At 40.7% G+C, this 16,603-nt stretch overlaps 2 protein-coding genes across 3 annotated transcripts; both read left to right on the top strand.

The window, feature by feature from the left end:
- The first annotated feature begins 655 nt into the window (after positions 1-655).
- On the top strand, positions 656-7,313 carry LOC144704282 (cactus-binding carboxy-terminal, cactin). 2 transcript variants are annotated; one of them, XR_013581783.1, is made up of 15 exons: positions 656-917; positions 1,379-1,771; positions 1,853-1,944; positions 2,141-2,240; positions 2,609-2,680; positions 2,800-2,862; positions 3,003-3,143; positions 4,584-4,679; positions 4,860-5,144; positions 5,685-5,820; positions 5,924-6,084; positions 6,171-6,347; positions 6,421-6,687; positions 6,780-6,976; positions 7,076-7,313. XR_013581783.1 is itself a non-coding variant. In XM_078576650.1 (14 exons), exons 1-14 carry the CDS (start codon positions 915-917, stop codon positions 6,897-6,899), a joined length of 2,106 nt encoding a protein of 701 aa, XP_078432776.1. In that variant the 5' UTR covers positions 656-914; the 3' UTR covers positions 6,900-7,162. The 2 variants fall into 2 exon arrangements, 1 of the variants encoding a protein (XP_078432776.1); XM_078576650.1 differs by having other exon boundaries at positions 6,780-7,162.
- Positions 7,314-14,884: 7,571 nt separating this feature from the next.
- On the top strand, positions 14,885-16,399 carry LOC144704274 (scopoletin glucosyltransferase-like). The gene has a single exon (XM_078576634.1). The coding sequence runs from the start codon at positions 14,889-14,891 to the stop codon at positions 16,317-16,319; it is 1,431 nt and encodes a 476-aa protein (XP_078432760.1). The 5' UTR covers positions 14,885-14,888; the 3' UTR covers positions 16,320-16,399.
- The last annotated feature ends 204 nt before the right edge of the window (positions 16,400-16,603 follow it).

Here is a 16,603-nt window from a genome sequence, read left to right as displayed (position 1 = left end):
CTCTTTCCTCTCCATTAATCTTTTTTTGTCACTTTATCCCTTCTTTCATCTTACTGATTTCTCTAATTATCCATGTTATTGTCTTATTCTTCTTAATCCTGATTCAAGAATTAGATCTATATCTGACACTATACATATTAGAGTGAGTTTATAAAATCAAATTTTATTTGATTTATGCAAGTTTAATTTCAACGTACTAAAATTAACACCCAAACCTAGGCCATATCAACTCAGTTTTATGTTTGGACCTAACCACGGATACATGTCATGAGTTAAAAGGTCGTCTTCTACTGAACTGATTAATACCCAGTTCAGATTCAAGCCTGCTCCATCCGACTTTCAACAGATAAGTTCAAATTGTTGACCAGTGCTGCCAAGGTGAACTCCTTAACATGACTCTGTTCCTGCTGAAGGCACCAAAACTGCCCTCATGCTGTATCAATTATCCTATTCTAAAAATTCATAAAAGGGAAGGTTGTGAATCTAGTAATCGTATTGGGCTTCTATGAGGCCTGTTGGGCTTCTCTTGGGCCCATTGGGCTTTTAAGGTACCTGCTGGGCTTCTATGAGGTCTGTTTGGCTTGTAGTTGTGCAAGATTAAATTTGGAATAAATAAAGTCTAAAAATGTAAGGATACATATTATCATTTCTGACGTGAGGGCCGGCCGAGGGGGGAGATGATCATTTGGCGCGACTCCGTTTGATTCGTCTGGGAAATGAGCAGCGACTAGGGTTTAAGCTGGCTGATTTTGTCCGTCTTTCGGTATCCGCATCATACTTCGTGGGTCTTTTCAATCGAGGATTTTGAACCTAATTTCTCAGAAGTCGCGGTTTCTGTGGTGTTGGGATACCCGTTTTCGTTGCCAAGGAGGCTGATTGAGGAGTCGAAGGCTTCCTGGGAATAGAAGAACAGCATGGTGAGTACAATACATCTGTTTTTCATGAAAAAGTTTATTTAATTATTGTTTTTTCGCCCTTTTTCCGGTTGATTTCCGCTGAAAGTCATCTCGTGTGCTGCAAAGTGTAAAAAATCGTCGTGGAGTGTCAACTAACTTATGTAAAATTCATGTAATTTGATTTCATACTTTTCCTCGAACGACGTTAGAAAGATTGTTTTTTTTTTTGAGGAAAAACGTTAGAAAGATTGTAAAAATGAGTTTGAACTTTTAAGGCAGGAAGGAACGATAGGCATTCAAATGTAGAAGAGTTTATTTTCATAATTTTCTTTGTTATCTGACGACCATCGAAGGCTTATCATTTGCTCTGTACCCTCGCTGGAGTTCACCTCCAATTATGGCGTTTCTCCGATTTCAGTCATTCCTGGTTCCAACTTTTCTATCCTGATTCTCATACATCCCAATCTCTTCTTTTCAAACAGGGCAAGGAAAAACGTAATGATAGAGAAAAAAAAACTGGGAAGGAACAGAGGTTTGAAGATAATGATGAAAGTTGTTGGTCCAAAGAAGATGATTCAGAAGGCGGTTCTCTCTCCCCAAGAAGGCGTAGCAGGGATAAGCAGAAGGAAGAGAAGAGTTCAAGAAGCCGTAAGAGTAGCCGCAGGACTGGCCGCAGTAGCTCATCTCGTGGCCGGCATAAATATTCTAGTGAAGACTGTTCAGATGATTCTGCTTCAAATTCAGAAGAAGAAAGCTCAGATGACCTCCGTTCAAGAAAGAGTAGGGACAGTTATCGCAGTGGGAAGAGAAGGTCGTCCAGGGATATCACCGAAGAACAAATTCAGGAATACTTGGCCAAAAAGGCCCAGAGAAAAGTATGGCAGAATCTTCCTCTCTTTTCCTTTCAATATATTTTTAGAATTGTGATGATATGATTCCGAATTTCCGTCTTTTAGGCTCTTAAAGTTGCAAAGAAACTGAAGTCCCAGGCAGTATCGGGCTACTCAAATGATTCAAACCCATTTGGCGATGCAAATCTCACCGAGAAGTAAGCTATTGTCTTGCATGTTGATCTTGAAACGACCTTGTGGAGCATATTAAATTTCCCTGTGATAAATGGAATCAATTTGCATATATTTCCAATGAACCCATCGATCATTTTTTTGGTCCAAAATTTTTTGTCAATAATTTTATGTGCTTTTTTTTTATAATGAGTTTCCTTGACGCTATTTCTTGAATATCAGGTTTGTATGGAGGAAGAAGATTGAGCATGACGTTGCAAAAGGCTTACCTCTTGACATGCTATCAATGAAAGCTGAGAAAAAGAGACAACAAGAAAGAATGGTATTTGAAGAAAACGTGACAGAGAGTTGTTCTTGTGCATAATCCTTTTCTTCTTGTTTTTAATGATGGCGAAGTAAATCAATGAGGCATCAATATCGAGCAGAGAGATATGTCATCCTTAAGTTTAGAAAATGTTAAATTGGCAATGTTAGATGATCTTAGAAGTTGCCCTTTACTTCCATGCACAGAATCTCCCAGTTTAGGTTTCGAGATATCTAGTAATTAAAGAGTCGTCTGCCTTGCACTCTTCTTTTAATAGTTTAATGCACTCTTTAGCTTCGTAATCTGGTGAAGATATAGTGGCGTAATTTATCATCTTAATGGAGAAGTTTCGTACTTTTTTATGCATTATTTTTCCTAATTTTCAGGCAGAGATCGAAAAGGTAAAGAAACGCAGAGCGGAACGAGCAATTGAGAAGGCGCAACACGAAGAGGAAATGGTAATTTTCTCTTGACACTTATGCCTGACCTTACTTTGGATAAGGTCATTTTAATTTTTATGTCATTGAAGTCCCATTTGAAATATTAAGGTATAATTTCAATCAAATTAATGTGACAGGCGTTACTGGCTAGAGAGCGTGCAAGGGCTGAATTCCAGGATTGGGAGAAGAAAGAAGAAGAGGTCAATGATACTATCCTATTAGCTTCAGTTTCTTGATATCCATCTTTGTCTTTGAATTTGTTTTCTCCATTTTGGGTCATATTTACGTAACTTTGTATAAAGTTTGGAATCATTCCTTACTTGCATCTTATCTTAAACAGTTCCATTTTGAACAAAGCAAGATCAGATCAGAGATTAGACTACGAGAGGGTCGCACGAAGCCTATTGATATTCTGTCAAAGAATCTTAACGTCTCAGATGATTTTGATGTTGAAATTGATGAGCCTTACACAGTCTTCAAGGTAATTCTCTATCTTTCTTTATAGAGACCTTTCTAATTTTCAGTCTGTTATATTAATGGCGATTTAAGAAAAGAGTCCTAAATGGCCAATCACAGTCCTCGAGTTCTTGGACGACTTTTTTGCCTACAAATAAACCTTTGTCTTGTACACAGTGAAAATCGTTTAACTTCTATCTTTTTAGTATAAACTTACTTTAAATACGCGAAGAAACTAACTTGAAATACCCGAAGTATGATTACTTTAACACATCATGTGAACTGTGTTCCTTAAAAATTAGAAACAACATTATTGTGGCGGAATGACGAAGTTGAAGGCGACCTTTTTGTGGACAAAAGAACTGGGATTGGTCATTAATGGAAATTCTCTGGAACCTTCACAGATGGTGATGATAAACTCCTCTCCATTGCTGCCAGCACTCCGAGAGAACTTAGATTTTGAAAAGAAAGGCATCGTTCACTTGATTCTCTAGTGGGATTTCAATATAAACATCTGATAATATATTTTTTTGAATATAACATCTGAGAATAATATTTTACAAAAAAATAAACATCTGAGAATAAGTGACTGAAGGACAAGTCACGTGGGCCACTTAAATTATATTGGCCATTTAAGTCACTTAGTTTCATTTGTGAGAATAAGTGTCTTGAAAGGGAGGAGAAGAATGACTCACGTGTTACTTAATGTGGACACTAACATAAGCTAAGAACAAATGCAAAGAAGGGGTTGGGCCACTTATAACACGTGCCCCATTTACATCAGAATAACAACCATTACGACAGGGGAAATAAAGTTATAAAATTGAAGAAAGAGAAAGAGTGCTCTTTTACTGAAGTAAATGACTGTTTGTGCAAATATTGTACTTAGAGGCTGTTGTGGAAGAGAAGAGGAAGATAATGACATACCCATAACTGAGTACATAGGTGGGTATGTATACCCTAAGAGAGAGAAGGATAGATGGGCTAATGGGCTTATAGAATAGGGCCCATTAGCCCATAGTAGCTAGTCTCTCACTAACAGAGGCTAAGTAAATCAAAGTATATAAATGTTTTCTTCATGTTATTCCATAAATTAGACTTCATATGCTTACCAACCCATACATTTAATAATCACTTGTTGTATGTCTGGTTTTTTACCATCTGTATACGCACATCATTTGCTCAAGAGCGTCAGAGGTGTTTGGGGGTTGTTTTTTCTTGATAATTTAACCTCGGGATGAAGTTCCATTGGGATATTTTGGATCTCTGACATTTGGAAGTTTTTAAGGGTATCAATCTGTGTTTATTAGTTGCACTTAAGTGGTGTTCTTCTTTGATTTGATCAATCTTCATTTTCAGTTTATTCACTAATGGTTGTCAAATTTTGACCCTCTATCTTTTTCTTTGTTTGAAGTTCTATTTAATTATTCACTCGCTTTAAATCCAAATTATCTCATGTTCTCAGGGTCTCACAGCAAAAGAAATGGAAGAGCTTCATGATGACATAAAGATGCATCTGGACCTAGATCGAGCTACTCCCACCCATATTCAATTCTGGGAGGTATTTATTTAACACTATCTCATATTCCCTCTTGAACTTTATTTTTGTACTTTGTTATTTCTTTTTGTGCCTTGTCAGGTACTTGTAAAATTTAGAATTCATCCAAATGCCACTTTTATCTTCAATTCTCACTTTTAAGATAGTGAACACATTTTTATCTTTTAACAATGTTGGTGCCAGGCGATGATGGTTGTTTGTAACTGGGAGCTGGCTGAGGCTCGCAAGAGGAATGTAATTGATCGTGCCAGAGTTCGTGGTGAAAAGCCACCCCCTGAAGTGCTTGCTGAAGAGCGGGGTCTTCACTCAAGCATCGAGGCAGATGCTAGGAAACTCCTAGAGACAAAAACCCTTGATGAGTTGGAGTCTCTACAACGTAAAATTGAATCTCAGATGCTCAGTGGCACGGCCAAAGTTGTTGAATTCTGGGAAGCTGTTCTTAAACGGCTTCCTTTATACAAGGCCAAGGTAGATTCCTTCACATTGAAGATACATTGTTTGGATTATCATCTAGAAACCCTCGCTACATTTTTTTAACTTTATTATCCTATTTTTATTTTGTTTGTATTGCTCTTTTTCATATTTTCCTTCCCTTATTTTGTCTACTAAGCCCATTTATAGTAGGGGCCACATTGTAACCCCATAAATATGCTGCTGGCATCTTAGAAAGAATTGATTCAACCAATGCTAAAAACCCGTGTCTGTAATCCATCCATTGCCAGGGCCACCATCGGCTGGAGGAGAGCTGACAGGGAAAATTAATTGGGCTTAGGAGTAGTTGATTACCCTCTAATGATTATGCTGATTTTAGGCAGAGAGGATAGAGTAAAAAGCTTACTGGGTCATTATCCTTGTAATGAGTTAATCATTTGCTAGAATGAACGCACAAATTATGATCACGTGTAGGATGCTGAGTGAGAGTAAACTGTTTTTTACCTACCTTAGAATTTTTACCTCTGGACATTTTTAGTGGTTGAATTATCCTCGTATCATTTTATCGATTCGCAGGCTTGCTTGAAGGAAATCCATGCAGATCTTTTAAGGAAGCATCTGCAACGTTTGGAGCAGACTGTTGAGACCCAACCAATAATTGAGAAAGATATTGGCTCAAATCAGGAAGAAGAGATGGATAGCGATGCGATGGGTACAGATTAATCCCCCCTTTTGTTACGTAACTGGAACAAATGAGTAGATATTTACTTTCTTTAATCTTGCTGAACTTTATTTTCTTTTTGGCGGCTTGGCAGGGGAATTTATCTCAGATATCCGTGAGCCATCGCCTGCAGTAATGGCTGCCGAGGTCAAGGAAGAAGCAGAGGAAGATGAGGCAGGTTCATTCTCTCCCCAACTCTTGCATAGTGACGAAGACGAGGGAGCCATAGACCCTGATGTTGACAGGGCTGAGCTGGTATGCCCTTATCTCCTAAAGACTTCACTGACACCTCCTGAGTGCCACCACTGATTGACGCTCTGTCCCTTATTCTTCTGCTGCAGGACCGTAAACGTGAAGCCCTTGAGCATCAAAAGAGGATCCAAAAGGCCATGTTGACAAAAACTATCACCAAGGACGAGGACATCGCTTTGGAATCAAAGGCAATAAAGGCGATGGGGGCTATGGAGGAAGGGGATGCTGTTTTTGGCTCCGGCGCTGAAGTCAACCTTGACTCCCAAGTAATGTTTAAATGATCATTTTATTTCAGACATATTACCGTGAGAATTAATGTTTAATTTATTATGAGAGCAGGTGTATTGGTGGCACGACAAGTATCGTCCGAGAAAGCCGAAGTACTTCAATAGGGTGCATACTGGTTATGAGTGGAACAAGTACAACCAGACGCATTACGACCATGACAACCCGCCGCCAAAGATTGTGCAAGGCTATAAGTTCAACATCTTCTATCCAGATCTCGTGGACAAGTCCAAGGCCCCTGTGTACACCATTGAGCGCGATGGCAGCAGCGGCGAGACCTGCCTTATCCGCTTCCATGCCGGGCCCCCCTACGAAGACATCGTAAGAACATGCTGAACAGAAGAGTATAAGTAGTTATAGTTGCTTGACGTTCTGTATCTGAACTGGGTTACTCTTTATTTTTTCCTGGGCAGGCGTTCCGGATTGTGAACAAAGAGTGGGAATACTCGCACAAGAAGGGCTTCAAGTGCACCTTTGAGCGTGGGATCCTTCATGTCTATTTCAACTTCAAGCGCCATCGGTACAGGAGATGACCTCACGTTGATCTGTCCCTCAATCTTTTGCTCGATTGGAATTTTTCTTCTAGCTTCAATGAGAAGCAAGATCTTCAGTGAGTTGACTCTCTGGTTTCTCACTCATCAGTTATTTTTCTCTATCTATGTGGAGTTGATCAAACTGACTGATTTGATTTTTTTTATTCTTGGGGCAGAGGAATTAGAACAGCATATTGAGAAACACTTGACCTTTGTTGTCGGCCCATGTAAATTAATGACAATGTGCCAGAGAATTCAGAGAATGTCTGCTTGGATCCGTGGCTTTAACAGGTAAATATGCTGCAGTGCGCATTCTTCAATTTGTGCTGGAGGCATTATTCTAGCCAACACGAAATTATTTGAAAATTTCATAGTGTAATCTGTTCTGTTATCTCGTTTTTACAGTCGTTAAAACCAGAGAATCAACTGACACTCTAGTGGAATCCAGTAGAATTATCTCTACCTTTAATGGTAGCAAAAAATCTTATATTCTACTGGAACCCAGTAGAGTTACAAACTTTGAGATCTTGATATAGTATGAGACCACCAATATCCTTTCTAGCTACACATGTATTAACACAGGAGTTGCACAAATTTACTCCTCTGCATAAGCTTCAATTACTCCTATATTTAACTCACGAAAACTGCTAAGAACTAATGAATCAAATTACGAAGTTCCCTTTAAGTTAGTCATGCAATTTTAGAATTGTTAATCTTGCAATTACTGTTCCGCGACTCATGATGAATAGTATCACTATAGTTAGATTTGGTTGTTCGGTTCTTTTTGTGTGAAGTGTTTGTTCTGTTCGGTTTTCCGAATAGAACGAAAATGAATTCGAACAGAACATTGCACAGACCCATGTGCGGTTCTTTTGTTCGCTTTGTGTGAATTTTGTTCTAATTTTGTTCCAATGTGCGAATTTTTTTCGTTTTTGAAAATAAAAAAAGAACAGAACAAAGAACAAGGCGCTGTGTGGTTCTTTTGTGCAATTTTTTCTTAGTTTTAAACAAACAGAACAGAACAACCATGTCTAACTATAGTTAAATAATGAGTTGAATAGGATATCAGGAGTTTCACGTCAAGGTCCCTTAGATGTAAATCGTTCTGGTTTTACATTTTCAGGACAGCTTTTTATCACTAAATATCTGGTGACTTTGCCGTAGTAGAGAATCAGAAGGCCTGTGATGATGTCAAATCTTGAGTCTAATCAGTGGTACGGAGAGATCTATCAAAGACTTAAGTTTGGGTGCTAACTAGCTGACAGAAACTTATTTCTACAATTTGTGGGATGTTCAAAGGGGTCAAGGAAGCTAGGGATTGGAAGTGCCATTTGGGAATCACTGTAAACAGAATGGGTACACACGGACTTGGAGATATGTGCCTTGCTCTTTGCTCCACGTATCCTCATGATTTCAGCTCATACTTTACAAACCTTTTGGCTGAAATTAGGAAAAAAACCAAACGCAAATTGGTAAAAAATATTTGATCAACTTATACATTTGGTGTCAACTCGGTGCTTCAGGAAATCAATTTTGGCTCATTTCAAGTTTATCTAGCTGTATATTTTAGATGATGAAGTGATATTTTTGGGACATCTAGTTTATGGAATATTCAGTAGTACAATGAAGACCATCTCTTGTTGCCCCAGTATGAAGATCTATCTAAGTTCTTTCTCTAGGTACACTCTCACCCTCTGTTAATGCACTTATTGATTCTAAATAGAATGTGCGTCTAGTTCTAAGTGTGAGTGTTGACTTGTTCAACTCACATGTTCTAGAAGCTTTCGGAATGATACTATTCATCATGAGTCTTTCTAGAACCTTCAAGATTCTTCTAGAGCCTTCTAGATACTTCTGGACTATTCTAGACTATAATGGATCTTTCTAGAAGCTTTTAGGTCTTTCTAGGTGATGTAGGACGTCGTTTGGTCAGCACCGAATATGATTGTTTGGTGCCGATAAATGATATAAGTATCAGATTACGGCGGTGTCGTCGTCCGACGGTTACCCTAACGGGTATGTAACTACATGATGTAAAATGCCCTACGTGTCGTATGCGCATGCTCTGACTCGAGGGAGGCGCCGAACTCCAAGCTTGGACGAGAGTCGCCAGGTGTCGGTGAAGGGGGCCTCCCGAACTCGTCAGAGCGACGAGGATGTCTACGGCCAAACAGACTCAATCCGTTGGGCTCGCACGTAACGGAAGTACTCGTCTGTAACGGTAAGACACTCAGATTCGTAGTTATTTCTCGTTTAGCCTCTCTCACCTACCTAGCCCAAGCGCGGTGGAGTCGGGATGAAACTATACTGCGTGCAACAATTAAACGAGCGACAAGAAAGTATGTCGTACCTCATCAGCGTGGCTCCTGGTGCAAAGAGTCGTCGATGGTCGGCAATCAGAGCGGCTCAGATGACGTGGCACCGGAGAGATCACAGCAGCTCGGCGAGTGACGATAGTGCTGGAGCTATGTGTAAAGATCGGAGGAAGAGACGGTGGATCGATCGATGGTGGCGTCGCGGTCTCGGGCACAATGAAAATGTTGCAAGTGCGACAAAACACAATGAAAATGAGACGGACGAGAACGGGAAAAGAGACAAAACATGATAGAGAGAGAGACGAAAAGACGGAAAGATAACTGGAGCAGCTTCACCCGGTCTTCAACGTCGAGGGCGCGTGGCGCGAATGACGTCGATGACGATCTTCGATGGCGTGCGCTATCACTAGGTGTTCTAGAAAGTTGTGAAAACGTTCTAGAGAGGGAAGTTTCTAGAAGCTTCCAAGGAACTCTATAAAAGGCGTCTACCTCATCTTGTGGTAGAGGTGAATTTTGTTGGAATTCTGGAGGTGCCCAAGAAGGAATTCTTGAGAGCATTCTATGAGCAACCTTGGAGGATTCAAGCTTAGCCAATTGGAGAGTTGGAGAAGAGTTGGGGGCAAAGCATCTGGCAAAGAGGTCTTTGGAAGAAGGTGACACCAAGGGTGTATCTTCTTGTTGGTTAGTCCCTTTGGTGAAGTAGTTCTCTTTTCTCCTTTTGTACTTGCTGTCTTGGACCTCTATTGTGAACACTTATCATCCCATTCAAGAAGGTTATTTTCCCCAAATCAGTGTGTGGAATTTGTGTACTCTCATCTCTATACTCTTAGTGGAATCTTGAGCTTGGTTGGACACATACTTTAGGCTCCATTAAGCTAAGATCCTCAATACTAAGTACTGAATTTTGGGAGTTTGATAAGATTATTACATGGAAGATTCAGTAGATCTCACGTCTGAGAGCTCCTAACAGTTTCTACACTGAGAGAAACAACGACCTTGTTTACTTGGAGAATTTTCTCTTGATATTTTTGGCCTAAGCTATCCGATCAATGTAGGCCATCAGTCAGGATGGGAAACAATTTCTCCTTGACCTGTTGATAATCTCAATTTTAGGGTTAAAATTTGTCGTTGGTGATTGAGATTATTCAATAAAAGTATGTTTAATCGTACTTGATAATACTTAGTTAGTGATGAGTACGGATCGTCTCCACAAGGAACGATGATTAAGGAATTACTTTCTTATACTAGTGATGATGGATGGGAGGATCGACGAAAGCAAGATTTGAGGACGTGAGCTAGTGATATATATAAAAGATACGTAATTATAAGTTAATTTAACTTAAAGAAAAGAGTAAGTGATTGTGATGGATATGACGATGAATGACGATATGAACGAGGATAGTGGTTGGATATGGAGTGGTACAATGACAAGGATGGAGAGATGAGAGAGTGGGGACGTAAGTAAGTGAAGTGATAAATGAAATGTTGATAAAAAAAAACTATAACTATGATAATGATGATGTTGGGAGAGAAACAATGTAAGGCGAAGACACTTACCTTAGATCCTTACGTTATGCCAGGATCACGGCGATTTGCGAGTGCCGGTAAGCTCCCCCTCTTCTCTTTTGTCTCTTCCCACACACCCAAGACACCAAGAACACTCTTGATGGATCTCAAAACTCACTCTCTTTCAATCATCCCACAAAAGTGGGAAGCAAGTTCAAGATGGTTTTTACAATGATCCAGGCCTCTATTTATAGATTAGAGGGTATGGATAGAAAGAGGAGGGGAAGATGAAAAGTTATGGCCATTGGAAGTTGAAGCAATCCTAGCCTTCAATTTCTTCTCACTCTCCTCATCAATGTCATCGATTTCGTGCTAGTCAAGAAGTCAAAGCACTTGGTATTCTGTGGCTTTTCATATTCTGTGGCTTTTCGTATTCCGTGGCTTTTCATATTCTATGGCTTTCATATTCCATGGCTTTTCGTATTCTGTGGCTTTTCATATTCCATGGCTTTTCGTATTCCGTGGCTTTTCACATTTCGTGCCGCATATAGATAACAAATGGACAAAAATTAAAGGAAAAAAATTTCTTTCTCGACGCTGACGTGGCGGCGCATCGGCGCACCACGTCACCCTATGGCCTAAAAAAAACCAAAATACTTAAAATTTCATATAAAATGAAATGAAAGCCCAAAAAATATGTATATATATATATTTTTTGACTCAGAAAAATCATATCTTTCCAAAATTAATATCAAACAATTCCATAAAAACCATATCTTTTAGAATATATTGTCAGAAAAATCCTTAAAAATACAGAAAATTCAGAAATTTATTCTAAACATAGATTTAATCATTTTAAGCTTGATAACATGCAAATATGAGTAATTTAATGCATAAAGACACATAAATATAATAATATAAGGGACTAGAAATGCATGTTATCACCTGTGCAAGCCTAATGGTTATCTTTTGTTCAAACTGATCCTCAGCTGAATATGTAGTGTACATTTCCTAATCTTGTGATGAAACAGTTGAATAAAACACCCAAAAGATTATGATAAATACTATGAGTTAATACTAAATTATAATTACCAATGGTGAAGACAATATATTTCTAAAGCATTTTGGTTGGATATCAAATTTTCATTCAGAGATCGGCATATTTCCAATTTTTGCAGGAATATTTGACCAATACTGAATCATTTATTGTAAAAGGTATTCAATGAGCGTTACTTATAGATCAATTCAACATATCAATAATAGTTATGGACTATGAGCCACGTGGTCCATTTTTACTAGGCATTATTAAATGTATGCTAATCATAATGACGATAATCATTTGTGAGGGACAATCAATTGTAAAACACTTAATCAATCATTTGAAAATAACTAACATATGAAGTAGATGAACTTTGGCAAAGTGAGGAAGAAAATAGCTTCTAAGGCAGCAGACTCATGGGTCTAAAATGTGCGATCATATATATCATCATTGTAAATGAAGATATATTTCATTTAAGTCAACAAGTAATGGAAACAATTTTCAGGAAATGTGCTTTCATCCAATAAAAAGAAGTTTAAATCTAGTGATTTTTATTTACAATATTTAAACTTATGTTCCTTTTGTGCTGTTCTATTTTAGAAAGAATGATAGGGTATAATATAAAAAATACTGCATGTGAGGATGCAGAGAGAAAGGCTATGAGTGGCTGATAAGTATTTTAGCAAAGCGTACCAGAGGGAACCGTTACAACTGACAAAAACTGAGGCGTCAGACTGAGATGATAAAGAACAAGCGAGGGGGAAAAGAGGGAAGAGGAAGCACTTTCAGTCATCTCTGGACCCTGAATGGGTGAGGAGCTGGAGCAGTCGGAGGAGCGTTCTCGACGGCCAATGGTGGGAGAGCGTCCTGGAGTCTCTCTCTTGATCTATCTTTCTTCTTTCTTCTAGCTATCGCAACATACATTGTGTTCTTCCCCTTTATTTCCTTCTAATTCGAAGCAACTCTCTTCTGTGGGTGATTCGATATACAAGAAAGCTCAGGGACTTCCTGACCAGTATATCAGTGCCACATCATTTTTGGATTTTTTTGGGCTTATCTCAGATCAAATGAGGAACCATTTTTCCCTGATGTTCCACAATCAGATTACTTACCTAAGCACATTACCATAAATATGGAGGTTCAATTTCACACAAAAAATGTCAAACTAATATGTACTTAGAGAGAGTGCTCATAAAAATAAACAAGGAAACACACCATTTCAACCTTCAAAATGATGGAGTTAGGGATCGGCATGTCCAGAGGATAACAAGAGGAAACTGAATAGTGTAGAGGTGAAGAGTGATGAATCGACGATTTTAATCAGAAACGAATAGGGATAACATATTAAGATAAAAATTCAGACAGAATAGACCCCTAATCAGAAACGAATAGGGATATACAAGTCGCCGTTCCGCCCCGACGGCAATGAGAATGTTGAGGCCAATCATACTTTTACGCATTGTTAAATTTCATTAACACAAGTCATACTAAATATATTGGTATGTGATGACGGACGAAGGGACGTCGATCCTAGGGGCGACAGGGATAGTGACAGGGAGGGAGGGAGAGGGAGAGAGAGAGAGAAAGAGAGAGAGAGAGAGAGAGAGAGAGAGAGAGAGAGAGAGAGAGAGAGAGAGAGAGAGAGAGAGAGAGAGAGAGAGAGAGAGAGAGAGAGAGAGAGAGAGAGAGAGAGAGAGAGACAGAGACAGAGACAGAGACAGAGACAGAGACAGAGACAGAGACAGAGAGAGAGACAGAGAGAGAGAGGGAGAGAGAGAGAGAGAGAGAGAGAGAGAGAAAGGAAGGGAGAGAGGGAGAGGGAGAGAGAGAGATAGAGATAGATAGATAGAGATATGGAGATAGACAGATAGAGAGATAGAGAAAGACATTTATAGAGATAGAGATAGATAGATACAGATAGACAGATAGAGAGATAGATAGATAGATAGATAGATACAGATAGACAGATAGATAGATAGATATAAAAAGAGATAGAGAGATACAGATAGACAGATAGAGATAGAGATAGATAGATAGATAGATAGATAGACAGATAGAGATAGAGATAGATAGATAGATAGAGAGATAGAGATAGACAGATAGAGATAGAGATAGATAGATAGATAGATAGATAGATAGACAGATAGAGATAGAGATAGATAGATAGATAGAGAGATAGAGATAGACAGATAGAGATAGAGATAGAGATAGATAGATGGAGAGATAGAGATAGACAGATAGAGATAGAGATAGATAGATAGAGAGATAGAGATAGACAGATAGAGAGATAGAGATAGATGGATAGATAGATAGATAGAGGGAGAGAGTTGAGAGAGAGAGATAGAGTTATAGCTAGAGATACATAGATCGAGAGAGAGAGAGAGTGTGTATGAAGTGAATCTTTATTCTTTTAGATGAGTGTCGAGGAAAATCTTCTTAATGACCGATTACACAGATGCATTAGTTATAATCAGTCACATGACGTGTTATCGAGACTCAAAATACCAGGATTTTATTCGCCAATGATAGATCAAAAGCTCTTCTAAATCGTGAGAGAATGTGCGCCATGAAATTTTTGATTGATAAGTAAAAGCGAAACTTACTTGAATGAAACATAATTAGGAATTGAGATACATAAATATTGGACATAGATATTTCGATAGCGAATGAAAACTGAGTTTGGGATATAGCGGTGGGATCGAACGATGATTAAATTGGATGTTTCGTTTCAATATGGGACTGGAACACACGGTAGAGATATGTTTTAGTTTGATATCAACTTGCGAGAGAAAACTAGTACATATCTTGAGCTGGCCTTCCGACTATTTTTATCTGCAAGTTATGGAGTTCTCTGACTCTCATACATCCAGCCGGGACAGATGACGTCTAGTCAACCGAAGTTGCAACCAGCGTCGTACCTCATCCACTTAACCACTACCATTAATCAGCCACCACAGAAGTCCTACTGACGACTTGTTAGCCAGATTTCGGCCGGTGGTTTTCAACCCATTTGATTTAATAATGCAAGCTTGAATACCTATCACTCTCTGACGTTCTATCTACAATTCTACACATAACATACTATAAAGCCCGAGGCGTAGGTGCATCCACTGGAGTCAGGACAAAGCCATGGAAACTTCAGAAAAGAGAAGCAGAGATCACGTCATGATCTTCCCGCTGATGGCCAAGGGCCATACCATCCCTCTCCTTCACCTCTCCACCGCTCTCTCGGCCCGTGGCGTGGCCGTCACCGTCGTAACCACGCCTCTCAACTCCTCCTTCATCCGCCAGTCTCTTCCTCCTCGTCCCCTCTCCAACATCAACCTCGCGGTCCTCCCCTTCCCCCGTCACCCCTCTCTCCCCTTCGACTGCGAGTCCACAGACCATCTCCCCCACCACGACCAATTCCCTCTCTTCCTCCAAGCCGCCGAGTCTCTCCGCGACCCTTTCCGCAAGCTCTTACACGATCTCTCCGAGTCCAACTCCCTCCCTCACTGTGTCATCTCCGACTACTTCCTCGGCTGGACTGTCCACGAATGTCGTCGCTTCAACATCCCTCGCGTCGTCTTCCACGGCTTTGGCGTCTTCTCGCTGCTCCTTTGCAAACGCCTCGTCGCTACAAGGCCGCACCTCGCCGCCGCTGCCGCCGGCGAGGAGACCTTCCATGTTCCGGGAACCCCCGCGGGACTTCGACTCTCCGCCGACGACTTACCCTGCGCGCTCCGCAACATCCCATCCGGGGAAGACCCTCTTCTTCCTTTCGTGCTCAAGAGCACCAAAGCCGAGTTGGAGAGCTGGGGCGTCCTCGTCAACAGCTTCCAAGAGCTGGAGGGGGAGTTCGTGCCTTATTTGGAAGACTTCTACAGGGCGTCCCACGCGAGAACGTGGTTGACGGGCCCGCTGTGCCTCTACCATCATCCCCTTAACGCTATCTCTCGTGCGACTGACCCTTGTCTGGATTGGCTCGATGGGCGGCCGCCGAGGTCAGTCGTGTACGTTTCGTTCGGGAGTCAAGCCCACGTCTCGGAGGAACAGATGGAGGAGGTTTTGCAGGGGCTGGAGATGAGCGGCCAGGATTTTATCCTGGTGGCGAAGGCGGCGGAGATGGCGCGGCCTACTCGGGGGCTTGTAATTCATGGGTGGGTGCCGCAGAGAGAGGTGCTCTTGCACCCGTCGACTGGGGGCTTCCTTACCCACTGTGGATGGAACTCGGTGTTGGAGAGCTTGTCGGCCGGCGTGCCGATTCTAGCGTGGCCGCAGACCGCAGAGCAGCCGTTGAACGCGAGGTTAGTGGTGAGGGAGCTCGGCGCTGGGGTTAGTGTCAGTTCTGGGCATGGCGGGCTGGTTCAGCGGGGTGAGATATGCAAGTCGGTGAAAGAGTTGATGGGCTCTGGAGAGAAGGGAAGAATGGCAAGGAAGATGGCAGAAGATCTGGGGAAGATGGCCGTGGCGGCCGTGAACGAAGGAGGTTCGTCAGATTTGGGGTTGACCCGATTTATAGAGGATATCCGTCGGGCTGCCGGAGGGTTGTCACAGGTCAATAATGTTGGATCGCAGTGATAACGATGGTTTGTGTAATTTATGTTCGTTTTTTGTGAACATTGTCTTGTCATCCTTATCTTATTTTTTTATTTTACAGTTGGCCAGTGGGCAAATTATTTTAAGTTAGCTTAATAAAGAAGCCCTTTAGGTGTTGCCAAGTGGACCATGGATAACTGAGATTCTGTGGTACTTAGTTTCCATCGTGCCCCATACATTACCTCAGATGTTATCCATATTGGATTTATTCATTGACTTTTGCTTTATGCGTGCTTCTCCATGATGGTCTTCTTTCACACCTAGGG

Source organism: Wolffia australiana, chromosome 1, assembly GCF_029677425.1.
Source record: "Wolffia australiana isolate 7733 chromosome 1, ASM2967742v1".
NCBI lineage: Eukaryota > Viridiplantae > Streptophyta > Magnoliopsida > Alismatales > Araceae > Wolffia > Wolffia australiana.
This window is presented reverse-complemented; position numbering and strand designations above follow the sequence as displayed.

Excerpts from the sequence above, each read along its gene's own strand:
- LOC144704282 (XM_078576650.1), top strand. Across the intron at positions 1,945-2,140 it reads GATGCAAATCTCACCGAGAA|GTTTGTATGGAGGAAGAAGA; the intron begins GTAAGCTATTGT and ends CTTGAATATCAG. Across the intron at positions 6,688-6,779 it reads GGCCCCCCTACGAAGACATC|GCGTTCCGGATTGTGAACAA; the intron begins GTAAGAACATGC and ends TTTCCTGGGCAG.
- LOC144704274 (XM_078576634.1), top strand. The coding sequence starts at position 14,889 with ATGGAAACTTCAGAAAAGAGAAGCAGAGATCACGTCATGATCTTCCCG.